Source organism: Myotis nattereri (genome assembly GCF_964212035.1).
Source record: "Myotis nattereri genome assembly, chromosome: 3".
Classification (NCBI taxonomy): Eukaryota; Metazoa; Chordata; class Mammalia; order Chiroptera; family Vespertilionidae; genus Myotis; species Myotis nattereri.
The window spans coordinates 209,976,217-210,002,675 of record NC_138077.1 but is presented as its reverse complement, the minus strand read 5'-3'; the positions used below and the strand labels follow the sequence as shown (position 1 = coordinate 210,002,675).

The 26,459-nt window shown below is 57.1% G+C and overlaps 3 protein-coding genes across 7 annotated transcripts; 2 read left to right on the top strand and 1 right to left on the bottom strand.

The window, feature by feature from the left end:
- The first annotated feature begins 167 nt into the window (after nt 1–167).
- LOC308515081 (F-box only protein 44) lies at nt 168–6,107 on the top strand. Its single transcript, XM_081085548.1, has 6 exons — nt 168–247; nt 1,169–1,461; nt 2,596–2,722; nt 2,870–2,965; nt 3,076–3,211; nt 4,105–6,107. Exons 2-6 carry the CDS (start codon nt 1,197–1,199, stop codon nt 4,285–4,287), a joined length of 807 nt encoding a protein of 268 aa, XP_080941674.1. The 5' UTR covers nt 168–247; nt 1,169–1,196; the 3' UTR covers nt 4,288–6,107.
- Nucleotides 6,108–6,729: 622 nt separating this feature from the next.
- FBXO6 (F-box protein 6) lies at nt 6,730–13,948 on the top strand. Its single transcript, XM_081085543.1, has 6 exons — nt 6,730–6,877; nt 8,840–9,263; nt 10,884–11,010; nt 11,509–11,604; nt 12,480–12,615; nt 12,773–13,948. Exons 2-6 carry the CDS (start codon nt 8,999–9,001, stop codon nt 13,079–13,081), a joined length of 933 nt encoding a protein of 310 aa, XP_080941669.1. The 5' UTR covers nt 6,730–6,877; nt 8,840–8,998; the 3' UTR covers nt 13,082–13,948.
- Nucleotides 13,021–26,241, bottom strand: MAD2L2 (mitotic arrest deficient 2 like 2). 5 transcript variants are annotated; one of them, XM_081085553.1, is made up of 9 exons: nt 26,120–26,241; nt 17,864–17,915; nt 17,638–17,756; nt 16,538–16,609; nt 15,937–16,037; nt 14,911–15,005; nt 14,525–14,598; nt 13,945–14,037; nt 13,021–13,695 (listed from the first exon to the last, which is right to left on the bottom strand). In XM_081085553.1, the coding sequence occupies exons 2-9, from the start codon at nt 17,901–17,903 to the stop codon at nt 13,654–13,656; spliced, it is 636 nt and encodes a 211-aa protein (XP_080941679.1). In that variant the 5' UTR covers nt 17,904–17,915; nt 26,120–26,241; the 3' UTR covers nt 13,021–13,653. The 5 variants fall into 5 exon arrangements, with proteins under 5 accessions (XP_080941679.1, XP_080941676.1, XP_080941677.1 ...); XM_081085550.1 differs by lacking the exon at nt 26,120–26,241 and adding an exon at nt 25,901–26,064; XM_081085551.1 differs by lacking the exon at nt 26,120–26,241 and adding an exon at nt 25,400–25,630.
- Between the last annotated feature and the right edge of the window lie 218 nt (nt 26,242–26,459).

The following is a 26,459-nucleotide window of genomic DNA, read 5'->3' as shown; positions in this document are numbered from 1 at the left end:
GAGGCTCCTCCCGGCACCCCCCAACCCGGGTAATTTTCCTATTTCCCGATGGGGGGCGCGTCCCGGGCCCCACGCACCACGTCGCGGCTCGGCGTGGAGAGGAAAGCGGGCGGCGAAGGGGGGCCGGGGGCGGGGCCAGGCGGGCGGGGGCGGGGCCAGGCGGGCGGGGGCGGGGCCGCATCCCCGGGAACGCGAGCAGCAGCCGGCTCAGCTCCGAGCGGGACAGCGCGGCGTCGGCCGAGTGCAGGTGACCCGCGGGAGTGGGCGCGGGGGCGCAGGCGGCCGGGGGCCTGGCGGGGGGCTCGGCGGCTCCCGGCCCCGCAGCTGTGCGCCCAGGAGGCCGGCGCGGACGAGTCCCAGGCTGCTCGCGGGAACTACGTGGCGCGGCCTCCTGCGGCGGTGCGAGCGGAAACCGGAGCTGGGGTCTGGCGTAGGGGTCCGAGCCCCGACTTTGGGGGACATTTTAAAGTCGCCACGAGGAATGGGAGGGTGAAGACACGCTAGGGAGCCTGGGGCTGGAGCCCAGCCACGGGCATGCGGGTGCGAGTGGGGGGGTAGGGAAGGTCTTTGCATTGCCCACCCTTCTCCAGGCCCAACTGGGCAGGTCATTTCCATTTCGGCCTTGAGAAAGTCGCGTGAGCCCTTTGGACCTCGGGCGGAGACAATCGTTACTCCTGCCCCCCGACATCGCCCTCCCCCCTCGGAGGACAGGGGAGAGAATGGAGAAGGCAGCGCACCGGCTGGAGTGCTCTGCGGGGCTGCGCGCCGTTACCCACTCTAACAACCGGCCTCTTGGAAAAGGCTGACTCTAGAATCAGAGAAGGCTCGGCCTCCTTCCCTCTGCTCCTGTCTTTGTGACTTTGGGCAGATCCGGCCACCTGGCCACCTCTCCGCAGGCCTCCCTAGCCTAGAGGCTGTTGGGAGGTGCCAGTTAAAAACAACACAACACTCACCTTGTACTGAGCTTCTGCTGTGTCACAGGCTCCTTGGACCTCCCAGGGGGTGGCAGGTGCTGTTCCTGGCCCCTGGCTACCGAGTTGGACACTGAGGCCCAGAGAGGCCCAGGGACTTTCCCGAGACTGTAAACCCGGGCTGGGGACCTCCGCCAGCACGGGGGGCTGCAAATACCAGGCCCAGGGAGAGGGTCTGTAGCCTCGCTTTTCAATAGCCACAGGAGTGTCCGGGAGCCGGGAGCCATGGCGGTGGAGAACATCAACGAGCTGCCAGAAAACATCCTTCTGGAGCTGTTCACCCACGTGCCCGCCCGCCAGCTGCTGCTGCGCTGCCGCTTGGTCTGCAGCCTCTGGCGGGACCTCATAGACCTCGCGACCCTCTGGAAGCGCAAATGCCTGCGTGAGGGCTTCATCACCGAGGACTGGGGCCAGCCTGTGGCCGACTGGAAGATCTTCTACTTCCTACGAAGCCTCCACAGGAACCTCCTGCACAACCCGTGTGCCGAAGGTGGGGTGCAGAGTGGGTCTGGCGTGCCCCCAACACAAACACTGTCAGGATACTAGCTAACATTTATTAAGCACTTATTATGAGCTAGGTACTTTGAATGGCCTAACAACTTTAATCCTCTCACAATAATCCTAAAAGGTAGGTAGGTGCTGGTAGTGTACCCATTTTTCAGATGAGCAAACAGATGAGGCCAAGAGTGGCATTTCTTCTTCCACCCTTAAACTGATATCCCCAGTGACCTTTCCTAGGAGAAGGAATGTTGATTAGTTGGGATTAACTATGCCCCAGGCACAAGACCAGGAAGTCAGCTGTTTTGTTGGCCCTAGTTCCCAGACTCCAGGGCTAGGCCTACTAGGACTGTCCCAGAGGTCAAAGGACTTTGCTTGTGGAAGAATAAGAAGTCCAGTCTTCTTTCCAGCACACTTCAGCCACTTCCAGCACTTCCTTGTTCCCTCCCTATGTTAACTCGTCAGCTAGACACTGGGATAGGAGAGGATGGGAGCCTCATTCTCCATTATGTGGCCAAATTCTGGAGCAAAATGATAAAACAGCTCCAAGCTCTCTAGGACTTTCAGATGCCTGCCTCATGTGACTCCCCAACAGCCATGTTCTTCACCAGCAGTTGACACACTATGGTCCATGAGCCAAATCTGGCCCAGGAGCTAAGAATACCTTTTACCATTTTAAAGGATTATTTTTAAAAAAAAAACAACAACAACACATACTATGCAATGAGACAATAGATAGCCTATAAAACCTAAAATATTTTGGCCCTTTACAGAAAGTTTGCCAGTCCCTAATCTTTGACCCCAGAGGACAAAACCAAGGCTCAGAGAGGGGAAGCAACTTGCCTGATGTCACACCGTCAGTACTGGTAGAGGCAGGACTAGCCTCAGATCTGGCCAGCAGCAGAGCGTTCTGCATCACAGAAGGAATCCGGTCCTTCATATCATCACGTGTCCCAGGAGTCCCAATGGAAATCACTCACCGTAGTGCCTGACACAGGAAGCACTAATCCCAGGCAGGCACCATTGATCTGCAGTTCCACAGCACAGGCCTGAGGGCAACTGCCGAGCTGCAGGGAGAACCGGAAGGAGGGGCTTCCCTCTGATGTGAACTGTGCTTTCCTGCCAGAGGGATTTGAGTTCTGGAGCCTGGATGTGAATGGAGGCGATGAGTGGAAGGTGGAAGACCTCTCTGGAGACCAGAGGAAGGAATTCCCCAATGACCAGGTCAAGAAATACTTCGTGACTTCTTATTAGTAAGATCCAAGGTCAGGGGGACTTGGGGTGAGGGGGAAGCCACAGTCACTGCCCCCCTGGGGTCTCTCCTCTCTGGGAAAGCAGCCTAGCCTCCCAGTGCCCTGGTGATGAGCCTCAGCCCAGCCCACCCTCCGCCTGCCCCCCAGCACCTGCCTCAAGTCCCAGGTGGTGGACCTCAAGGCCGAAGGGTATTGGGAGGAGCTGATGGACACTACACGGCCGGACATCAAGGTCAAGGACTGGTGAGTGCCTAGGGCGAGGGCCTGGGGGTGGGCCCTGCCACTCAGGTGCCCCACCCCCACCCTGCCCCCCCCATCTCCAAGGCCTTGATGGGCCTTCTCTCTGCCTGCAGGTTTGCAGCAAGGCCAGACTGCGGGTCCAAGTACCAGCTGTGTGTTCAGCTCCTGTCATCAGCGCATGCGCCTCTGGGGACCTTCCAGCCTGACCCAGCAACGATCCAGCAGAAGAGCGATGCCAAGTGGAGAGAGGTGTGTGGGACAGGAAGGGAGCAGGGGGCACATTGCCCAAGGCTGAGACTACAGCCAGACAGGCCTGGGTTCAAATCCCAGCTCTGCTGCTTCTCACCTGGGCTTCGGCTGCTCTGACTTCAGTGAAGCGATGCTGATAGAGCCACATTCAAAAAGGTTGACTATTATTAATTACTAATATTGGTGGTTACTATCATCTAGACCAGCGGCCAGCAAATGTTTTCTTAAAAGGCTAGATAGAAACATTTCAGGCTTTGTAAGCTGTCCTGTCTCCGTCACAACTACTCAAGTCTTCAACTCTGCCGTTGTGTTGTGAAAGCAGCTTAAGCAAGTGAACATGGCTGTGTTCCAATAAAACTTTATTTACAAAAACAGGCAGGCGGGCCATCGTTTGCCAAATCCTGACCTAGGCCAGCGTTCTCCAATAGAACTCTCAGCAGCGGCAGAAATGGTTTGTCTGCACTGTCTGTATGGTAGCCAATGGCCACATGTGACTGTCAAACACGTAATAAGAACCAGTTCCTAGTGTGACTGAGGAACTGAATTTTAATTTCATCTCATTTTACTTAACTTAAATAGCTAAATGTGCCCAGTGATGACTGTACTGGACACCCTTCGTCAGCCTGCGAAATTTCCTTCTGTTGCTCTGCGCCACACTTAGATAATCCTGTGGAGTGGCCCCTCCAGGAATCGACTCCATTTTACAGACGAGGAAACTAAGGCATAGAAGAGGGGAGGTGGTCTGCCCAGCTTCACAGAATGAGAACTAGAACTCAGCTCTGGCCCAGCACTAAGAGAGCAGCCCCTTCCTTGCCCCCCTGCCCCTCAGGCAGCGCCACCCTCAGGGTCAGCTCCCTGACCTCTCCCCCTCCCTCTACCTGCCCCCTTCCCAGGTCTCACACACGTTCTCCAACTACCCACCCGGCGTCCGCTACATCTGGTTTCAGCACGGTGGCGTGGACACTCACCACTGGGCCGGCTGGTACGGCCCGAGGGTCACCAACAGCAGCATCACCATTGGGCCCCCCGCTGCCCTGACGCCCCCGAGGCCCCGTCCGCAGAACCCTGACTGGTAAACTTGCTGTCAGAGAAAGGCTGGGCTTGGGAAGGGGCGGTGGGCCAGCTTCCCCAGACCTCCTAGTTCACCCTTGCCCCCCAGTCGCCTCTTTGTGGAGCCTCCCATGCTGCAGACAGCCAGCGCTCTGCCTGAGGGTGCGAGCTGAATGATGGTGAGGGCTGTGTATACCTTTAAGAGGCAGGGCCCTTTAGGGAGGTACAGGATGTTCCCCCAGGTTCCTCCCCAGACTCCTCTGAGGGTGGGTGTCCAAGCTCAGATGGCAACCTAGATCTGTGTTCCTACCTTCCCCTCCTGGGCCTTGCCCCCTATCTTTTTGGGGGGCCCTCAGAGCAGGGACGGTGTGGAGGACATCGGGCAAGCCTGGGGCTGCCCTGGACAGTCCAGATGCTGGGAGCGACTGTGTAGCTCAGACAGATCTGGGAGTGGAAGGAGGGCTCTGCCAGCCTGTCCCTGTCCCATTCTCTGCTGCTCCCACGCTCTCGCTAGACCTGCCTGCTCAGAGAGGTGGCTATGGCCCAGAGGCTCAGGCCTGGTCTGAGACGGGCAGGCCCAGGGTGGGGTGGAGTCGACGCCACGTCTGGACTGTCCTTACCGTCAGTGAAGTCCCAAAAGCCAGATGGGGTGGGACTCTCCAGAAGAAGGCTCTCTGGAATCCAGTGCGTGGGAACCCAGGGCAGGTGGGTGCAGGATTGGGCTCTGATTCTGAGAGCTAGGATGTGTGAGCACAGGATGAGTATGGGGTGGGGGGTCTTCAAGGACCGCCTGTCCACCTCCATGCCTACACCAGGCTCCCTGTGGCTTGGAGAGCAATCCAAGCCCCACCCCACATTGGAACTGCCATTCACAGACCCTTCCCACCCTGCCCTCTGCCTCTGCCTCTGCCTCCTCCGGCAGTGCTCTGATCCTACCCCTGCTGCATGCAGCCAAATAAAAGGTTTTCCCAGCCCAGCCTGTGCCCTGTGGTTTCTGGGGCGAAAGGGCAAACTTCCGGGGAGGCCCCAGACATGCAGAAGGTGCAACATGTGTGGCTTCTGTCCAAGGTACGGAGGAGTTGACATTTCAGGAGCCTGACAATTGCAGAACCAGGGCCATAGGACAAAGCTCTCGGTGAGCTGCAAACACCTCCCCCCAGCCGCCTTCAGCATTGCTAGCTTCCTCTGTGGCCTCGCCACAAGCCTGCGGGTCACACACCTCACGCTGGGTCAACAGTGACATGTTAGGCACTGCTTACTGGTGTTTCCCTTGCTCTGCCAAGAGCTTTACTGACATTAGATAAAGCCAAGGCATTGAGAATAGTGCCTGGCACACAGTAGGTGCTCAGTACTATTCAACTTAATGCTCTCAGTCATTACCAAGCGAGATTAGGGCCTCGGCCAGGGCAGGGACCGCCCCTCACGAGCTGTGTGGCAAATTAGCAGAGAACACCCTTCTTGGAGAAGAGACAGCCCTAAGGAGTTCATGTGATCTGGCCGGGCACCCCTGTGCAGCGCACAGCCTGCACAGCCTTTCGTGGCTCCCTGCAGCCCCGGGTGCTCCATCGTTATTTGTACAATGAAATGAAGAAAGCATCAATGAATTTAATCGTGACAAAAATGCGGAGAGATTTTTACCTTTGAGGACATTGAGGCTTGCCCTTGGTTAAGCCCTAGAGAAGGTAGGACTAAGCCTGGCTGGTGTGGCTCAGTAGGTGAGCATCAACCTATGAACCAGGTCGCAGTTCAATTCCGGGGGCTCCACTGGATCCCAGTAGGGGGCCTGGAGGAGGCAGCCAATTGGTGATTCTCTCTTATTGATATTCTATCTCCCTCTCCCTTCTCCAAAATCAAAAACATATTTTTAAAAAACTCTTAACAGCCTTAGCCGGTTTGGCTCAGTGAGTAGAGCATCGGCCTGCGGACTGAAGGGTCCCGGGTTCGAACCCAGCCAAGGGCACATGCCTGGGTTGCGGGCTCTATCCCCAGTGTGGGGCGTGCAGGAGGCAGCCAATCAATGATTCTCTCTCATCATTTATGTTTCTATCTCTCTCCCTCTCCCTTCCTCTCTGAAATCAATAAAAAAATATTTTTAAAAAATTATAATAAAAATAAACTTACAAAAGAAAAAAAGACTGACTTTCGCTTTCAGCAATCACCCTCCAGGGAAGGGCCCACCGGTCCGGGTCCTACCGCTTTCACTTCCCTTTCATATTTGGGGAGCAGGTTGAGAGGTCGGTGCAGCGGCTGGTGCAGGGACGGGCCTCGGGCTCCCCGGAGGCAGGAGGAAGCCACGGGAAGGAACGGTCCCGGCGGCCGAGCCGCACGCCGCCTGGAGGGAAAGGAGGAGGCCGGGGCCTGGGTTCCCGACGTGCGGCCCGGCCCCGAGGACTCCCGACTCCTTCGGCTCGAGAGCGAGGCCGAGGTCACCGGGTCGGCTCCAGGGGCGGGGCGCGCGTGACGTCAGCGGGGGGCGGGGCGGAGCGCACGGAGTCGCCGAGGCCTCGGACTCCGAGTCAATGCGCAGCTCGGTCCGCCGGCCGTCCCGCCGGCCGTCCCGCCCGGTGCTCAGGTCGCGGCCAGCAGGACAGGCAGGGGGGCGACAGGCGCGAGAGGGTGAGTGTCCGGCGCCAGCAGGGAAGGGGCACCGGGCGTCTCCCGCGGGCCGTCGCGGGCGAGCGGGCGGGGGCTCCGGAGGCCGCGGGGCGGGGCTCCCGGCTCTGCGCCCTGCGGGCATCCGGCGTCTCCCCGCCCTGAGTCTGACTCCGGGCCGGGCGGCCGGGCCACGCCCCAGCAGGCGAACGTCCCGGGCACCTCGCGGGCGGCACCCCCGCCTGGCACGGGAGCCCGACTTCCCCTCGGAGAAGCGGGCGCAGTGACAGCGCCTGGGGGGGTCGTTGGGAGGGTCCACGGAGCAGAGGCCAGCGCGCGACTTGGGGCCGGGCACGTGGGCAGCCCCCTAAGTGCGAGGTGGCTTCTGGGGCTGGAGTTCCCACCGCACACGCCCCGGGACGGGCTTCCCTTCCGCTCCCCACCCCGCGCGGCGGGGCCCACGAAGGACAAACCGGGTGGGTGGAGTGGTTACCGGGGACCAGAGCCAAAGACCAGGCTTCGGACGCCCGAGTGAGGAGTTGTGGGTACCGAACAGCCCAGCCACCTTTGCCTAGACAGTGCTTTTAGAAGCCACCGATGTTTAAAAAGTCACAGGTTCCATTTTATTTGTTTGTTTGTTTACAGTTTCTCCTGAAATATCAGATCTGGCCACATCAAAGTTTTTATCCATCATAATACTTTGCACACCGTACAGAGTGCCTTATATATCTATTGTTTATTCTCTGCCATGCTAAAATGCTCCTCTCTGCGCCCCCTCATTTTTGGGGGACAGGAGCCTAAAGAATCTGAACTGCTTCCTTATCCCAGGCTCTGTGGAAAAGGATGTCTTCCCAGTGCCTCTCGGTGTAGGTGAAGGTTCCCTCCCCCACCCACCAGGGGATCAGCTTAGTGATCTGTGTTATGGGAAACACCCCACCCCCCACCCCCAGGCAAGTGACGGTAAATTCTTCAGCACCCTTGCGCAGTTTAGATGGAAGAGGAAGGTGCTCTTGGTTTTGGTTTCGGTTTTGTTTTGCTCCGATGGTAGAAGTGTTAGTAATGACATCCTGTGCTGAATTCTTTCCTGGGCCATCTGAGGTTGGATGTCAGTTACCACCTTTACACAGCTTCTGGGTCGGTCACTGCAGGCCAGGGTTCAAACCCAGGCCCTCAAACTGCTTTTCGGTTTCTGGGCATTTCAGGGTGGGCTCTGGCCTTAGGTAGCCCAGTTGGTTAGAGCATCGTCCAATAATCAACCAATGAATGCATATACAACTGGAATAACAAATCAATGTTTCTCTCCTCCACCCCCCCACCCCCCCACACACCTTCCTCTCTCCCTCTAAAATCAGTAATTTTAAAAAAAAAAATTGGTCCAGCCAGTGTGACTCAGTGGTTGGGCATCAACCTTGGAACCAGGTGGTCACCATTCTGTTTCTTCAGGGTACATCCCCTGTGTGGGGTGTGCAGGAGGCAGTTGGTCATTGATTCTCCTTCATCACTGATGTTTCTCTCCCCCTCTCCCTTCCTTTCTGAAATCAATTTTTTTTTAAAATGTATTTTTAAAAAGTGGGCTCTGGCTTGACACCTCGCCCCCAGAACTGGGATGGGTAGAGCAGCTCCTCGTCTGGGTGTTTTATCACATCGGACTTCAGGCCATAAGCAGCAGCGTGGAGAGAAGTTGATGCCTCCGTACGAGCCCCACCACTTAATGAAGTTGTGACACAGTCTGGGGGTGTAGTAAAGATCTTATGACAGTGAACTCATACACTACAATATCACCACAGACCCTTACAGAGTTCACAGCCAACAGCGTGGCCTTGGCAGAATCTTACTGTTCACCAGGCCCACCAACTTAAAACTAAGCAATTATTTCCTTAATGGGGGAAAAGGCCCCTTAAAACTTAGTCCATATTCTGAGGGCCTGCTATGTCCTGGAAGGATGCTCAAATGCTTTTTATCTTAACCCCTCTTGTTTTACAACAGAAGCAGGATTAGGGGGCCCAGGCCCAGGACCCTGAAGATCTGAGGAATCCACCTCCTTGATCAGGGCTCATAACCACCATTGTTGCCCCACCCCCACCCCCACCCCCAGCCCCACCCCCGCCGCAACCCCACACACAGGCCTGTGTGTGCACCCCAGCTATGGCCCTGCTCACCATCAATGACCTGCCTGAGAACATCCTGCTGGAGGTATTCATATACGTGCCTGCCCGTCAGCTGGTATTGGACTGCCGCCTTGTCTGCAGCCTTTGGCGGGACCTCATCGACCTTATGACCCTCTGGAAACGCAAGAGCCTGCATGAGGGCTTCATCAACGAGGACTACGACGAGCCTGTGTCTGACTGGAAGAGTTTTTACTTTTTGTGCATCCTCCGCAGGAACCTCCTACGCAACCCATGTGCTGAAGGTGGGCGGTTTCCTTCCTCCCTTTCGGGAACCTCAGGGCCTTTGCACTTGCTATGCCCATACTAGCTGGAATGTTCTCCAAAGCTGAGCCCCCACCAGGCTCCCCTGATTCCTCCTCATTCTTGAGGTCTCAGTTCAGAGACCTGCCCTGGTCCATCCAGAAACAGTGCTCCCTACCTCCGTCCTATCACCCCCATTTAATTCCTTCATAGCACTTTTCATACCCTAGAATTACCTTTTTATCTCTCTTTTTTCCCCTTCAAGTTCCAGGGACCTAGTGGATCTAGCTTGCCACAGTACACCCAGTGTCCACAATTAGACCTTACATAGCAGGGGCTCAAGAAAACGTTCGTTGAAGAATCAACCAACTGCAGGTCCACCTTTCCCCCTTGAGCTCAGTCCAAGCTGCCTAACGTTTAGGAGGCTTCCTCTACGGGCGAGGCACTAGCCTGAACTCTTCCCAAATGTCAATAATCTTCCCATTACCCTAATTATACAGATGAAAATGAGGAGTTTGAGAGGTGACTGCAATCACATCATTGAGTTCCCTGTTTAGCTCGAGTTCTCTTGTATTTGCCAGGGTGTTTTCCTTTGTTCAGTACCTACTACATGCCAGGCACCTTGCTCCTTATTGGGGCCACGGCAGCAGTTGATGAACAGGCATTGTTTATTTACTTAGAATCCCTCTCATGCCTGTTTTTCTCTCTCTATCCTCACGTGGATCTCAGGAGTCGGCTGCGTGAGGAGGGTTAGCTCCATTTTGTAGAGGAGAATGTTGGGCCGCAAGCGAGATGTGTCTTGCCCAAAGATCCAGAAATGCTCAGCTGCTGGAGGCCCTCAGGCCCCTCTCAGAAGCTGCCCAGCCTAGCCACCAGCTCAGCTCACAACCCCAGCCTGCAGCCTTGCCTGCACGGAGCCCTGTATACCCGTCTGGCTCTCTACTGGGGGGACCCTGGGCACACAGGGAATAGGTGTGGGTTCCTTATAGAGGGAGCAGGGGGGTAATTTGGAAAAGCTCCCCTGGTGATTGTTCTGGAAAACCTTGGGGAGAAACACGCCAGTTTTCTAAGTTCCTCTCAGCTCTCTCTGAAGAGGGAGACCAGGACATGGTGAGCCAGCCTGGTGGGGATGCTCCCATGAATATGGGGTTACTACATGCCACCGACTCAGAGGCGCCCCTTCTCCTGATTATCATCCCTCCCACCCAGGCCAGAGGGTCCTATGACCCAGCAACAAACCACACACCCTCCCGATCTTAGTTACATAGTGAGGATGTCAGTTGTCAACGGAGTGATTCCCCACTGGGACAAATTCATATTAGCCATTAAGAACAAACGTACCAGCACAGGCCCTTCACAATGTTCTGAGAACTGAAACTTGGGTATTTCCCAAAGGGCATCAAGTGAAGATAGTTTTCCCCCCGCTTCATGTGGGAGTCAAGCTGGTCAGGCACAAGGGGGGGAGAGGTGGGAATGGGTTGGAGTTTAACTTTGTAGGGGTGCTCCAAGGCACAATTGGGGTGCACACCTGGAGATCAGAGCATGAGCGAGCCCTGCATTTCACCCTCGTACCAAATGGGGAGGACCAGGCTACACATTTACTAGGCTTCTATTTTTCCTAGAGGGTATGAGATCCTGGAAAATCGACCGCAATGGGGGGGACCACTGGAAGGTGGAGCACTTACCTGGAGGCCATGGGCAAGGTTTTCCTGACTCCAAGGTCAAGAAGTACTTCGTCACATCTTATGAGTAAGAAACTGAACTGAGCAGGCTGTGTTGGAGGAAGAGGGTCGCACACCTTTTGCCAAACCCCAGGCCTGCCTACCTCAGGGCCTCTGTGAAGCTCAAAGGAGGTGTTCCCCAAACCAGCTCAGTTACTGCCTCCTGGGGCAGAAGTAAACTCAGTGACTGGGGGTGGGGACCGGTTTAAGGGGGCTGGGAGCCCCTGGGGCAGTGGGCTGTCAGGAGTGTCCACAGGCTGTCCATAACCGAGGAATGCGAGTTCTTGGGGCCCCGGGAGACTGGGTATACATACAGATTGGGATCAGGTGCTGCCCAGGCACAAGGGAGTCAACTCCCTGTGTATTTCTCATGGGCCCACACCGAGGTCGGAGCCAGCATCAGCACCAGCCAGGAGCTGTCCTGTAGCCGTCAGGGGACACACTGCTGAGTCCCCTGAACCACCTCCCTGGGTGCAGGCCGCGCAGAGCATACCTAGGAATACAAGCTTTTCCTTCTGCTCCCCAGCTTATGCCTCAAGTCCCAGATGGTGAACCTCAAAGCTGAGGGCTACTGGGAGGAGCTAATGGACACAATCCGGCCTGACATCGTGGTGAAGGACTGGTGAGTGAGGCCCGGCCCCACACTGCATCCTCCCCTTTACCTGAGAACACCTGGAGGGAGTGCCCACTCTGCCCAGCAGTGCCTAAGGCAAGGGTAGTCCCCGAAGCCAGGCCAACCCGGCTGGCTTGTTCCCTGCCCCCTCCACCCCCAACACACACCTCCTGTGGACAGACCCAGCACTTGCTCATCCAGCAGCACCTCCTGGCCTCCCCACCATCACATCAGGAGGGGATAAACCTTAACCCCAGTTTACAGATGGGGAGACTGAGGCCTACAGGTGAGTTATCTCAGACATGCACGAGAGCAAGACACCCAAGACCCAGCTTTCCCAGACCTCACATCTGCGCACATGCCTTCTCATCTGCCTCCCCTGCCCCCTTCCACCATTTATCCCACAACTCTTTCTCAAGCTCCTCTCTGCACAGAGCTGTGCCAGCCGCTCTGCCTTGGCACATGGCAGAAACAGGGCCCCAGGGCCACCACTCTGAGGGTGGGCGGGTGGGATTTGAGGGGTGTGCAGAACTGCTGGGGGCGGGGGAGATAGCAGGGCTGAGCTCTGTGCCAGCCCACACCACACAGGCCACCCCTTGAATCTTCCATTGAACCCACAGCCTGGCCTTTACTATCTCTGTAGAGAGACTTTTGCCTTTTAAGATGCAATCTCTGAAATACCCAAAAGGGTTGCCCTTTTCCAGATGGGGTAACTGAGGCCGGCACAGATAGAGACTGCACACCCTGGGGGTACAGGGAGCACTGAAGATGGACCTCATGGGCCCCACAGGGAAACGGAACTCTAATCTGTAAGCCTGTTGCCTGCCCACCGCCAGGGCCACCCTTTGTCTTGGGGTGCAGTCCTAAAGCCCAGCCTCCCCTAGGTTCGCTGCCAGAGCAGACTGTGGCTGCACCTACAGCATCCGAGTACAGCTGGTCTCAGCCAACTACATCGTCTTGGCCTCCTTCGAGCCCCCACCTGTGACCATCGAGCAGTGGAGCGATGCCCAGTGGAGAGAGGTGAGACCTCAGCTGCTAGCCTGCCATCCACTTCCCCCAGGGCCTGGATGGCCCAGCTCTCCCACCTGGGACTCCCCCTTCTCCTCTCCAGTTGAGTAGTCACCCCATCTCACCCCCTCCCCAGTCCTGGTGGTCACTCCCTCTCCCTTCCTTCCAGGTCTCTCACACCTTCTCAGATTACCCTCCAGGCGTCCGCCACATCCTCTTCCAGCATGGGGGCCAAGACACCCAGTTCTGGGCAGGCTGGTATGGGCCCCGTGTCACCAACAGCAGCATCATCATCAGCCCTAAGACGACCAGAAACCCAGCAGCCTCCACAACTCAGCCCGAGACCACACAGGAGCAGGAGCAGGGGCAGGGGCAGGGGCAGGAGCAGAATCAGGAACGAGAGCGGGAACAGCCACGGCCATGGAATGCGTACTTTAATAACCTGTCCTCCCGACTTCGTTTCTGCAAACCCCTCTGACAGTCTGGATCCGATAGCCTTTCATCTGCCCTCTGTCCCCGCCAGCTAAGTGCCAAAGGTCTCCTCCAGGCAAGAGATGAGCCTGTGGTGGGCAGGGAGGCCCCTGCCCCGGGACCTCCTGCCACAGTTCTAACCCTGGGCAAACCCACTGTTGTCTGGCTCTCACTTGTCATAATAAATGTTCCCAGTAAAACCAGCCTGGGGTTGGGTCTAGGGGTAAGGAGTAAGGGGTCCGGGCTCTGCACCTGCCCCTCCCAATACAATTAGTGAGAGCCCAGGTCAGCCCTTGGGGCCCTTTATTGAAACAACTCACAGCACAGTATTTGAGACAGACAGTGTTGACCGGCTGAACCCCGGGAGGCTGAGAAATTGAGATCCCAGCACCTTCCTGCCCTCCTGGGGGGCCATTCCTCCGTGAAGGCAACCAGACCTGAGCAGCTCCGGGCTGGAGGATGGGCAGTCCGCACAGAGGCAATAAGAGCACTTGGAAGCGGGGTGGCCCTGCAGCGCTGCCCGAGGCTGGGGGCCCCCAAAGTCCGATAGTTGTGGCATCCATGGGGGCAGACACACTCTCAGCTGTTTTTATGAGCTCGTTCTTCCACATAGAGCTGCATCTAACGGACAGGAACACACAGCCGTGTCAGGTGGCAGTCAGGGCCCCTATGTGGAGGGTCTGCAAGCCCCTGGCAGGCAGATCTCTCTCTCTCTCTCCAAGTACAGGTTGCATGGCCACAGCCGGGATGGGGAAGGGAAAGGGGATGGGAGGAGCCTTGTGCCAGGTGTTGCCTAGTAACCTCCAAGCTTTGTCCACAAGGCCTTAAGCACACCCTAAATAAAGCATACCTGGTCCCCATGCAGCTCACCTTTAAAATGTCTGATGTCATGGTTTTTAGGGGTATCAGCCGGGGGTCATGCATGTGGACATCCTGCTCATCTGCCAGGATCCAGGGGAAGTCCTAGGGAGGAATCCAGGTGACGGGGTGGAAGGGCGCTGGACCTGCCTGCCCTCCCTTTGCCTTCCCCCTCTACCTCCAGAGCTGGGGCCCTCAGACTTGGGGACCATCAAATCACTAGGGAAGTGCAGAATCCCGGGCTCCTCCACTAGACAGGCCACGCCTGTGAGTCAGAGCTGGGCTGGGAACCTAAGTGACTTAATAAGCCCAAGCACCAATTCTGAAAGGGGTCAGAAAGGAGAACCTCACTGAGCTGGGGGCCCCAGCACACAGCCCACTCCTCCAGTGCTGCAAGCCCAGGTGTAGCAATGGCAAGCATGTGGCCGCAGTTAGCACACAACCAGAACCTACTGGGTGCCAGGCACTGTCTTAAGCAACGTTATGGGTGCAATGCCCACGGGCAGCTCCCTCCCACTCAGAACTGTGGCATCTGCTTACCAGAGCCTCCCGCTGTCTCACTGCCCACCCCCCTTGACCAGTCTCATCTCACCTTGATGACCTGGATCTTCTCCATGTTGCGAGTGGCAGCTTCCCTCGTGTGCACCAAGACGGTGAAGGTGCAGCCTGAGGAGGCAAGCGTTTGATCAAGGCCGGGCCACACCATGCCTGCCACTGGGCAGAGTCTCTTCCCACCTCCCTAGTGGCTCAGCAGCCCCAGAGATCAAAGTGTAACGAAAGCAAGTGTTAAGACAAGACACAAGTAAACAGAGACTGAAGACAGAGTGGAGTTAACCAGGGAAGTTCCTGGAGGACGCAGACTTTGAAAGGAGTTCTAAAAAGCAGGAAGAGACAAGGCTCAGAGGAACTTGAGAACATAGACCAACCCAAGATAGCCATGGAAACGCCCAGGGAAGAGGCAGTAGAAGGTGAGCTCACCTGGGGGGTTGTGGTCCAGGACAGCATCACACACACTGATCTTCAGGATGAAAGCTCGGAGCAGCTGCTCCACGTGAGACAGCAGGGAGTCCGAGCTGGGAGGGAGAGAAGAGGCAGGTCTGTCACACTGGTGCCCCCCTCCACAAGCAGTCAACCCCAGAAGCAGATGGGGTCCCGAGCCCCTCTAGTCCTTCTGAGTGTTGGCTTCTAAGGGGGCTACCTGTCACCAGGGGAGTTTAAAACCAGTGCAGAGCCCCATCCCAGACTAACTAAGCCAGGATGGGGGAAAGGGGTGTAGAGAGCCCCTATAGGTGGTTCTAACATGCTAATGTCCCCTTTCCCATCTGAGGACCAGGACCCCAGCCGAGAGGGCAAAGGGCTTGCCCAAGGCCATTCTATTGTCCTGATCTCACCACAGGAAGCCAGCAGCTGACCAGCCAACATTCCTGCCCAAGGTCAACTTTTTTTTAAATATATATCTTTACTGATTTCAGAGAGGAAGGGAGAGGGAGAGAGAGAAACATCAATGATGAGAGAGAATCATTGGTTGGCTGCCTCCTGTATGCCCCAACTGGGGATCAAGCCCACAACCCAGGCTTGTGCCCTTGACCGGAATCGAACATGGGATCCTTTGGTCCGCAGTCCGACGCCCTATCCACTGAGCCAAACCAACTGACTGGATTACACCACTTGATGGGAAGTTAGGACCCTGGATTGTGTCCTGGCTCTGCCACCATTTGGGTGACCCTGGGTAGTTCATGTCACATCTCTGGACCTCAGTTTCTCCATCTATAAAAGAGGAGGTTGGGACTAGCCATTCACCAGTGCCATGGTTTCCCACGTGTGACACGGGAGGATCTCCATGTAACCTGTGTGATGTCCAGAGACCACAGGGTGGCCTGCCTGCTAAGTTGGCATGCCTTGCATTTCCCCAAGGTATTCTGGGAGCTGCTTAAAGGCATGAAGGTGGGATACTCCTAAGGACCTCGCACTGTCTAGCAGGTGGATGGCGGAGAGGCGGCTCACCTGATGGACAGCAGTGGAGGCTGGGTGATTTCAAAGACGAATTTCTCCACTGGGCGATGCTCTTTGTCCAAAATTACCACCACCACTTTCTCCACATCATTCTGCAAGGACAGAAATCTCCTACTCCGGAACTGGGTCTCCCCCGCACCCCTACCCCAGGAAGGGTGGGAAAGGGCCCATTCACAGCCCTGCTCAGCCTCTAGGCCCAGGGTCCCCAAGACCCTGGAGAGATGTTTGACATGAGTGGTACAGGCTGAAGGGAGAGACTACCTGGGCCCCTTAGGGGTCACAGAAGGCGGACACCGTGATGGGCGAAGCCCAGATGGAACTTGGGGGTGGATGGAGAGAAACAGATGTGAGAACCCAGAACCCACCCAGGCAGGCCCCACCCAGAACCATCTACAACGGCTCTGGGCCCAGCACACCTTTCACAGAGCCCAGCACACCATTCTCTGGGCCCACGTGCCCTGGGGCCTGTCCTTGGGCTCAGGGGTCTCCAGGGTGCAGGAAACAGGCCTCTGGGTGTGAGAGCCCTGGGTCCCCTGCCAGGTCCAGCATCACCCCATCCCATATCGGGTGTGAGGTGGGCCGGTGCCCTCACCTTCTCCAGGAGCGGCTTGACACAGTGCAGCGTGTCCTGGATATACTGGTTCAACTCCGGGTGGCAGGACATCTGCGCACAAGGCCATGATGGCTGGTGAGGCCCCAGCACCTCTGGGAAGCCTCCCCCACCCCCTCCAGGAGCCCAAGCCTGCCTGCCTTCGGAGAGAGGCCCGGCAGCTCCCCAGGCTTCCCACCTGAGAGACCAGCTTCCCATCATGGGGCTCAGAACTCCGCATCACCCACAGACGGGGAGAAGCCAGAAGGTACGGATTCAGGCTCAACGTTAGCACGTCCAGCATGAGGGTTTCCTAACGTGGGGTCCTTCAGCTCCTCCAGAGTCTGAGAAACCCCTACGTTGTGTTTGAGTATATGGGCATTTTCTTTAAGAGAAGGGATCCAGAAATTGAATCAGTTTTCAAAAGTTAAGAATCTGGAACGAAGGAGCCATGTGGCCTTAGACAAATTGCCTCTTGGAGCTTTAACAAACTTCGTCTGTGAAGATCTCGAAGGCAGAGTGAGGATTCAGTGAGGTATGTACCTAGTGGGTGCCCAGGCAACGCTGCTGCTCTTTTCCTTTTCCCAGTACATTCCCCGAGCCCCACCACTTCCAGCATTCTAATGTTTCTTCTAATGTTTACTGAGTGCCTTGTAAGGGGCAGACACTTCTAGAGACTGGGAATCGAGTATTGGGGGGCTGTGTCTCCCTTTTAACCTACAATTAGGGAAAGTGAGGGCAGAGGGAAGGTGCCTGAGGTTTACAGAAATCCTCTCCCCCAACCAACCTCAGCGCAACTTCAAGACCAGCTTCAAGAACTCTTAAAATACAACCATGCCCCAGGGCAACTCCGCTGCGAAGTCCTGGTCCCTAACTCCTGGAGGGCAACTCCCAGCTCAGAGGGGATGGAAGGAGCCGCTGCAGCAGCGGGGGTTGGGAGGTTGTCAGGCTGCCAGCAGCCGCCAGGACCTGGAGGCCAGGTCCCCCCGCTGGAGAACGAGGGGAACCGGGCCTGAAGGTGAAACAGACGCTTAACATCCACTCCCTGCCCACTCTGGGATTAGGGGGTGACCGGCGGCGCCGGCCCGGCCATGGTGGCTCACCTGGACAGGCACGTTGTACTTCTTGCGCTTCTGGAAGATGCCCACCGGGTAGACCTCGCGCACGTAGAGGATCAGGTGCACGGCCACCTCCAGGAACTCGCACAGCACGTCGGCCACCACTGCAAGGGGCGCAACCCGCGCGCTCAGCAAAGTCCGCCCGCACAGACCCGCCCTCGCCCCGGACCCGGTCGGCAGGTCTCCCGGTCGGCAGGCCCGGCCTCTCTACCTTGGCCAAAGTTGAGGTCCTGTCGCGTGAGCGTAGTCATCCTTCCCGTCACCTAGGGAGTGGGACCGGAGTGAGGGCTAGTTCCAGAGACCCAGGCACCTGGGGCCCGCCTGCCTCCACCGCCCCTCCCCTCCCCTCCCCCTGGGGGGATCGGAGCAGGACCCCCCTGAACACAGGATCAGGGCAGCTGGGGACGACCCCCCCCCCCCGCTGGCGTCGTACCTCGAGGGCATCAGCTGCGCCGCGATTAGCCTGTTCCCTGGCCACCCACCCGCTGTCTCGGGGGTAGGAAAGGCCGGAAGGGCCGCAGAGGCCGGAGGCGCAGGGCCGGGAGCGGAAAGCGGCACCGGCGGGAGGAGAAGCCGGGCTGGAAGGAGGCTCCACCCCGGCCCGGGTGGTCCCTCCCCGGAGGGAGTCCCGCCCTTTTCCCTCCCGCGGCACCCGCTTCGGCCTCGGTTCGCGGGTCGCGGCTCCGGCCCCGCGCGGGGAACCACGGACCGGACCACTGGCGCCTCCAGCTCAATGCGCGCGGCTGGGCGCCGCTTCGTGACGTCCGCGGCGCGGCGGCGGGTCCCGGAGGCCGCTTGGGGGACACGCCTACTCCCCCCAGCGGCCGGAGCGGGGGCGGGAGGGAGCAGCGCCGGGGGCGGGGCCTCGGGGGCGGGGCTTGGAAAGGGGCGGGGCCACGCCTCCGCGCAGGCGATCCCGGGGCGCCACGCCGCCTCCTCTCACTTTCGGGTGAGCGCGAAAAAAGGCAATTTCGGTCTCCGGGTCGGATCGCTACGACCTTCCTCCCCCAGGGCATTTCTCCCGCTCAGGAGGCGCGGTAGGGGGTGGGCACGCGTTGCTGGTGCGGAGCAGGTGGAGTCACAGCTGGGAACTGTGGACAGCGACATCTTCCGCCGGCTCCGACTTCTGCGGGTTCCCGGACGCAGCCGCCCAACCGAAAGCGAATCCGCCGGCTCCGGGGCGGGGCCAGGGGCGGACCCGGGTGCACCTGGGACGCCCCCACCCCCACCCGGAACCTCACCAGCCTGACTGCACCCCCCCAGGCCCATGCACCCTAACAACCGCTGGCCTTAATATATACCAGGCGCTGGGCTGTGTGTGTCCGTGGATTATCTCGCTAAACTCTCATCAACTCTACGCGACAGTGACGGTAATTGTCCCTATTTTACAAATGAGCCAGCGAGGTTTAGAGGAGGAGTGAAGTAAAATGTCACACAGCTAGTGAGGGAGGGGCGGGCAGAGGTGTCTTCTGCCACTAGCTCGTGAGTCATCCCTTCCCTGCCCCACTCCCCGACTCTGAAAGGGCTGTGAGGCCTCTGGGAGATAATGATTAATTTTAAAATTACCAACATGGATTGAGCACTCATGTTCAAGCATTGATTTCATTCCCTCATTAACCTTAGGAGCTAGGCACCCATTATACAGCCCCACTTTCTAGATGGTAAATCAGGCACAGAGATGTTCGCTAATTTTCCAAAATCACACATTTGGAGTACAAATCCAGTTCTAACTCCTAGTCTAACTCCAGGAATTCAACTTATTTTCAGCCCCTAAGGTCAGAGAAGTGGCTATGGAGTTATGAGAAACAAGTCAGGATCAGAAGCCATAGACCTTGTCGCTGACAAGAGCTTGTCAGCAGTCACACTCATCTGTGGGTACACAGATCTAGCCAGCAATGTTGGGGACCTGTACCCCCCCTTTACCCCAGAAGCCTTCAAATCTTCATTTACACACTTCCGTTCAGGTGGGGGCAGAGGAAAAAATACCTAACCTGGCCCATTAAGCCAGGAATGCCAGCACAGCAGGTCTCAAAAGGAGCCTTTGGAAATCTACATCTTAATCCCTGGGGAGCCCATTAAACACTAGGAGCCGTGGCCTCCCTGACCTACCAGATCCGTCTGTGTGCACAGCATGGCACTGGCCCTTTAACAAGCTCCCCAGGGGCCCTGATGCCCAAGAAAGTATGGGCATCACCACAATGGGTTTGGGCAGTTCCCAAGGGAAGTCCGCATTTCATAAAACTGCAATGCTTAATCCACAGGGATGGATGATTTTTTTTTTTTTTTTCAGAAACTGATGCACCAGGCGGCGCATGTGGGACACACCAACTCTTCTCCAGACTTGGGGAGCCTGCTCACATCATGCCTTGCATAAGAGGACCATTTCCACGCAGAGCCAGCCAAGCAGCTCACTGGTTTGTGGAGGTGTCCCTGGCTCCTTGAGATTTAATTATTGTGATGCTTTGGCCACGGGGGAAAGTGGACATCCTTAGAGGACATCCTTCTTTGCTTCTCTCTGGAGCAAGCAAGTCAAACTCGTCATGCGGCCCGCTGGCCGCAAGTTTGACATGCTTGCTCCGGAGGCTACTCAAGTAGCTTTTTCATTGGTGACAGGAAGTGGCAGTTTTAGGGTGGTGATTCCTTGTAAAGGGCCCCCTAGGATTGGGACCTGAGGTGGAGGAGCTCAGAGCCCAGCCACTGTTGTGGGATGGCCTCCAGGGCATAGTGTGAGCAGCACGGGGCTCATGCCAGGCCCTCTGCCCTGAGAAGACACAGTGCAAGCCACCCATCCTGACACGCAGCTAAAGAACTCCGGAGAAATATTCGGGGACACACAAGCCACCACTTACATTTTTCCAACTGGGAAACTGAGGTCCCAACAGCCTTTGTTTGACACTGGGGTGCCCACTTTGTCAAAACCCGTAGATGAAAATGCCTGGGCTTGGGGCTTGGATTCAGAGTCAGCCATAAACAGAGGAAAGCAGGTGGGAGACAGATGAGGATTCGAACTGATCTGACCCCTAATCTCTAAAAGGCCTCTTCTCCTCATTTGTGAAAGGAACAGGCTGGACAGATATTCCTAAACCTCTAATGGCCTTGGGTTCCATGAGGGCCCAGAAGCTGGGGCTGGGGCAGGGACCGGGGGCTGGAGGGGAGCTCTATGCAAACTCATCTGTCATTTCCATCCACAGGGCTCTGCAGCATCTGGTTTTTCATATCTTAATCTCATCAGCATGATGGATGGTCGAAGGACCCAGATTACATGATGGGGTTAATGTATTACATTTCTGAATACCCGGTTGCTGGGAGACTGTTTTTCAAAGTTATTTGCATATTTTTCTCCATAAGGACAATATGTAGGAGGGTGTCTGGGAGGGAAGGATGGATGTTTAGGAGGAGGGAGAGCTTATTTGCCAACTGGAGCAGGTCCCTGAGGGTGTACAATGGGGACAGAGAGAAAATCACTCCCAGGGGACATTTAAATGGAAACTAAGAGAAGGCAAGATGCAAACAAAGTCTTTGCAAAGAAAGGCCTTGCACAGACTAAGGCCTGCATGGGCAAATGAGGGTTCCTGGGGTTCACCGAGCAAGCACCAATGAGTGAACTGGGAAAAGCAACAGACAACAGTGTCCAGACCGCTAAGATGCGTTCAAAGTCCCTCCCATACACACCAGGCTGATCACAGGCGAAATCATGGATCCAACCCCTGCCTAAGGTTCCCAGGACACCAAACACAGGGAGGTGGGGGAGTCACAGAGTCAGCCACATACAGCCTGGTGACAGTCCCACCCAATGCTCAGGGACCAGCCAGTTGGAACAACCCCTAAGCAGAGACCAAGCCTCATTCATCCTTTTAGTTCAGCACCTCACCCAGTGCCTGGCCAAATCCAGGTTCTCCACGTATGTGTGTTCAATGAGTGAATGAAAGAATGGAGGAACGAAACAATGGCAGGCAGTGGTCATTGCCACTTACCTGACTCAAATCCTAACAGCCTGGACAAGGAGCAAAGACCTTTGACTTCAGTGCTTTGGCGTGGTGTGCAGAGAAGAGCTGCTTTCGAAAAGAAGCAACGGATGTGGAATGCTCACCGCGGTGCCCCCACACGCACCCGCTGCTCGTGTATCCAACCTGCTGTTTCTCTCCCACCACCGCTGCTGACACAGCTGCTCTCTCTCAACCTCAGTTTCCTCATCTGTAAACTGGGATAGTGGTAGGAACAAGTCCATAGAGTTGGACGGGAGTAAATGAAATAACATTTGTAAAAATACAGAGTGCGCAATGCCTGGCACATAAATGCTCAATTAATGGCTGTTATGACAACGATATTAAAATGGACACACAGTACCTAAGCCCCTAGAGCAAACACTCCGGACCAGCCATCATGCTTAAGTGTCCCTCCTGCCTTGTTTTCATGTCCCAAAGCACCAGGCAGCCTTCAAGGTGCCTAAGGAAGGACATGCATCATCATGGCCCAAGATGCCTATCCAAGGGACTGCAGCAGACAGACAGCTCCTCTCCTCCCTCGCTGGACTTCTGGGGTAAGGCCTGACCTGTGCAGCTGCCCCAGACCCTGGGATCCACTGCCCACTGCAGACCCAAAGCCCTGACTTAGGCCAGTAACACTGCCCGTTCCCCCCCCACACACACACACTCCAGCCAGGACAGAGTTCAACTGGCCATCCCTTCCCAGAGGTCAGCTGACTCCCCAGTGTCCTTGACCCCTTGTTGGTCAGGAAGACTTAAAGATCATCTCTTCTTAAAATCTGAACCTCTGCCCAAGTGCGCAGAGACACTACATGCCTTCCACAATGTTAGGCGTGTCCAGGCCCCCGGAAGTCATCCTGGACCACAGGGTAAAAACCCTGATCTAGCTCAACTGCCACTTTTTAAAAATAACTGCTTTATTAACATACAACTCACAAACCGTAAGGTTCACCACCACCACACTTTTCTTCTCTTTTGTGAATCCTCCTCCGAGGATTTTTTTTTCATTGCTTTTCAGAGAGTGAAAAGGAGAGAGGGAGAGAGAGAGAGAGAGAGGGAGAGAAACACCAATGTGAGAGAGACACATCGATTGGTTGCCTCCTGCTCATGCCCCACAGGGGCCAGAATGAACCTGCAACCCAGGTCGGTGCCCTTGGTCAGAATCGAACCCGAGACCCTTTGGTGCACAGGCCACGCCCTTTTAAAGTGTGCAATCCTGTGATTTTTAGTAGAGTCACAAAGTTGTGCATCAATCACTACTGTCTAATTCCAGAACATTTTCATCACTCCAAAAAGAAAAAAATTCCACACACATTAGCAGCCAGTTGGAACAACCCCTAAGCAGAGATCCCGCCTCATTCATTCTTTTAGTTCAGCACCTCACCCAGTGCCTGGCCAAATCCAGTCACTTCCCAGCCCCGGCAACCGCTAGTCTACTTTCTGTCTCTATGGACTTGCCTCTTCTGAACATTTCACATAAACTCAGTCATGCAATATCTGGCCTCGTATGTCTGGCTTTTATGCCTTAGCATAATGTTGTCAAGATTCATCCAGATGTGGTGTGTTCTGGGCCTTCACTCCTCTTTATGGCCAAATAACAGTCCATTGGATGAATATACCACATTTGGTTGATCAGTTCATCAGTCGATGGATATTTGAGTTGTTTCCACTTTGGCCATTCAACTACCACATTTTACAGATGGCGAAACAGAGGCCGAGAGTCACCATAACCTGGATGGGACAGGAGCCCCGGCCTCCCCTAACATCCACCTTTTCCCACGGCATCGCCCTGGGAGAACATAAGGAGCAGAGGGTCTAAGCCCGGCAACAGATTCCCTGCTGGTTCACAGCAGCAGCCTTCAAACCGGAGTATCTCATAATCTGCTGCTGGTTCGATAAATGCCCGGCCACAGCTCAGCCTTGAAAAGGAGAATCATGGCCTCTGTCCCCCTCCCGGGCCCAAGTCACCATCCCCTCTTCTCTGCTCAGCTCCTAACTGGTCTCCCTGCTTTTCTCCCTGCCCCACTACCGTCTTTTCTCGATTTTAGGAACCAGAGGGAGTCGCTGTTAAAACCCAAGTCAGGTCACGTCACTGCTTTGCGCATAACCCTCCAGCGGCTCCCATCGCACTCAGACTAAAAGTCAACGTCCTTACTGTGGCCTCTGCATGCTCCCATGATCCTCTCCATCTTTGACATCATCTCTCTGTGCCCCAGCCTTGCTGTTCTTTCTCAAACACCAAGCACTCTCCTGCCTCAGGACCTTTGCACTGTTTCTTCCTTCTGCTTGCATCACTCTCCTCCTCACGGCTCGTTACCTCATTTTCTTTGCTAAAAAAAACTGCCTTACCAAAGAGGCCTTTCCTCAAAACCTTATGTAAAATAACTCTTCCCTTTCCTGTTTTCTCTACTTATGCTGCTTTTTTTTATAGTACTAATTACCATCTGGCATATGATATAGATATTTGTTCACTTGCTTCTCATCTGTCTCCTTCACTAGAATGTCAGCTCCATGAGAGCAGGGAGTCTGGTTCATGTTGTTCATTACTGTAGCCCCAGTGCCCGGGACAGAGCTGGCACATAGCGGGTGTTCAGTAGGCATTGAGAGATAAGGGATTCAAACCCTCCAGTGAATAAGCAGTCTAGCCCTTTCACCAATCCGCCCATCAGGCTGAAACTATGACAATAACAATAGCAGTTAATTGTTCTAGAGCATTTCCTATGAAGCCAGGACCTTGCCCTTAATCCTTGAACCCTGAGAGTTAGAGATGATAATGAGCTCAGAGAGGTTAAGCGATTTGCCCAAGGAGACGGGAATGGCATCAGAAGAGGAGCCCAGGCATCCTGCCTGCCTCCTGAGCAGCGCTCTTAAGCCGCTGAGCCATAATGTGCCATACTCTCAAGAAAGAAAACAAAAAACAAAACAGTTGAAATGGAAGCCACGGTTGAGCTCTGCGCGCCAGGCGAGACTGCGGCTTTCCGCGTGCGCGGCGGTCCCGCCCCACCGCTCTTTGATCTTTGCAGCGCCCGCGGCCCCGCTGACCCCGCCGTGAGTTATGGGGGCCCCGGGACCCATCACACAGCATTCCCGGACTCCCAGGGTCGGCAGGACGTGGCGCCCCGCGCGGTGATGGATGAGCCAGTCTCGAGCGCTGGCTTTGTCCAGGCAGAGCCGGGCTGGGGAGCATCAGACAGACTTTGGACAGGGCGTGGCGAGAGCCGGACCGCGTGTGTGTGTGTGTGTGTGTGTGTGTGTGTGTGTGTGTGATGCTTGGGTGGAAGGATTGTCTTGTTTCCTTTCCCGGGGAGCGGAGGGCGGGGGTGGGGAGGTGGGGAGGTGGGGGGGGCGAGCATTGGTGCGGTCGCCAGCACCCGGGAATCTCACCAGGTAGAGCTTTGAAGACCCCAAACCCTTACATCCAAGAGCGAGCTCTCCTAGAACCCCGCCCCCCACTTCGCGTACTTTCGGAGGGTACAAAGGCCCCGCGGTGCCGGGTCCCGCCTCCCTCGCCACCGGCATTTCTTCTGTCCCATTTGACAGCCTAGGCGGAATAATCCTTTTGGGGACCGGCCGGCCCCTACTGGGCCAGACGCGGCAGCAGCTGAGCGCTCAGGCCCGATCCATTGTTGGGGTCCGCCAGGGACCCCCCGCCGTGGCCCTTTGTTGCCCGCTCCCGGCGGGGCCGCTCCAGATGCGCCACCGCTGCCCGCGCCCCGCCCGTCCCACGCGCCCCGGGCCGCGCCGAGGCGGCTCTTACGCACCGGGAGGAGTGGGCCCGCCTCGCCCGGTGCCGGCAGCGCCGCCCGGCTGCGCCCGCCTTTGTCTGCCTCCTTTGTCTGCCCCGCGCACTCGCGGCGGCGGCTAGGCCTCTGGGGAGCGGGCCCCGAACGCCGAGCGCAGCTGGCGAGGGCGCGCCGCCGGGAGCGCGCGGGCCCGGCCCGGCCCGGGGCTGCCCCTTCGCGGGGGGCCTGGGAGCCGGCTCCCACCGCCCTTTCCCCGCCCCCTCCCCGCGCTCCCGCCCCTCCCCTCCCCTCCCGTCCGCCCCTCGCCCCCGCCCCCTTCCCTCCAGCCCCCGCGCAGCCCGGGCACATCCTGCCGCCCGCGCACCTCTCCGCGCCGTCCCCGCTGCGCGGTTCGGCCCTCGGCTGCGTTCGGCTCCCGCAGGCTCTCGGCCCGGCGTCCCTCGGCCCCCGCCTCCCCGGCCGTCCAGGTAAGGCTTGGCCTTGGCCTTGGCCCGCCCCCGCCCCGCCCTCCCACCTCACCTGGCTGTGCGCGGCGACAAAGGTGGGCTACCTGGCGCGCTCTGGGACAGGGTGCGCCCAGGACTTAGGCTGGAGGCGAGGATGCTGCTCTCTTCCCTGCCTCCTGGCCCTGGGACCCGTCGGTCCGTCCGTCCGCCTCCTCCCTCCTCGCCGCGTCTCCCCTCGCCTCCTGGCTCTGCTCCCGGCCCCTGGCTCACCCACCCTCCGCCGGACACTCACTTTTCCACCTGACACTCGCCTTGCGCGCGCCCTCGCCGCCCTCTCCTGGTCGCGGCTCTGGCTCCCTCTCCTCCTCGGCACTCGCCTTCTTCTTCCGGGACCCGGTCTCTCTTTGTCTCTCTGTCTCTGAGTCTCCGGCGGGGCGGGGGGTGGGGGGAGGGTCTCTCAGTCCCGGGGACCCCAGTTCACCACCGTTCCAGGAAGCTTCAAAGACTCCCTGAGCTCTGGATGGAGCTGCCAGGTGTGCCCTCCTGCCCCTTTCGAGGCTGCCCAGGGGGCCGAGAGGTGTTGCAGGGAGAGCGGACTCTGGGTGCGCCCCGCCAGCCTCGCGTTGGGCCCG

Coding starts and splice junctions, on each gene's coding strand:
- LOC308515081 (XM_081085548.1), top strand. CDS start 1,197: ATGGCGGTGGAGAACATCAACGAGCTGCCAGAAAACATCCTTCTGGAG. Junction 1,462..2,595: donor GCACAACCCGTGTGCCGAAG/GTGGGGTGCAGA, acceptor CTTTCCTGCCAG/AGGGATTTGAGTTCTGGAGC. Junction 3,212..4,104: donor GCGATGCCAAGTGGAGAGAG/GTGTGTGGGACA, acceptor CCCCCTTCCCAG/GTCTCACACACGTTCTCCAA.
- FBXO6 (XM_081085543.1), top strand. CDS start 8,999: ATGGCCCTGCTCACCATCAATGACCTGCCTGAGAACATCCTGCTGGAG. Junction 9,264..10,883: donor ACGCAACCCATGTGCTGAAG/GTGGGCGGTTTC, acceptor TATTTTTCCTAG/AGGGTATGAGATCCTGGAAA. Junction 11,605..12,479: donor GACATCGTGGTGAAGGACTG/GTGAGTGAGGCC, acceptor AGCCTCCCCTAG/GTTCGCTGCCAGAGCAGACT.
- MAD2L2 (XM_081085553.1), bottom strand. CDS start 17,903: ATGACTACGCTCACGCGACAGGACCTCAACTTTGGCCAAG. Junction 16,038..16,537: donor TCAAGCCGCTCCTGGAGAAG/GTGAGGGCACCG, acceptor CTGTCCTTGCAG/AATGATGTGGAGAAAGTGGT. Junction 14,038..14,524: donor AGAAGATCCAGGTCATCAAG/GTGAGATGAGAC, acceptor ATTCCTCCCTAG/GACTTCCCCTGGATCCTGGC.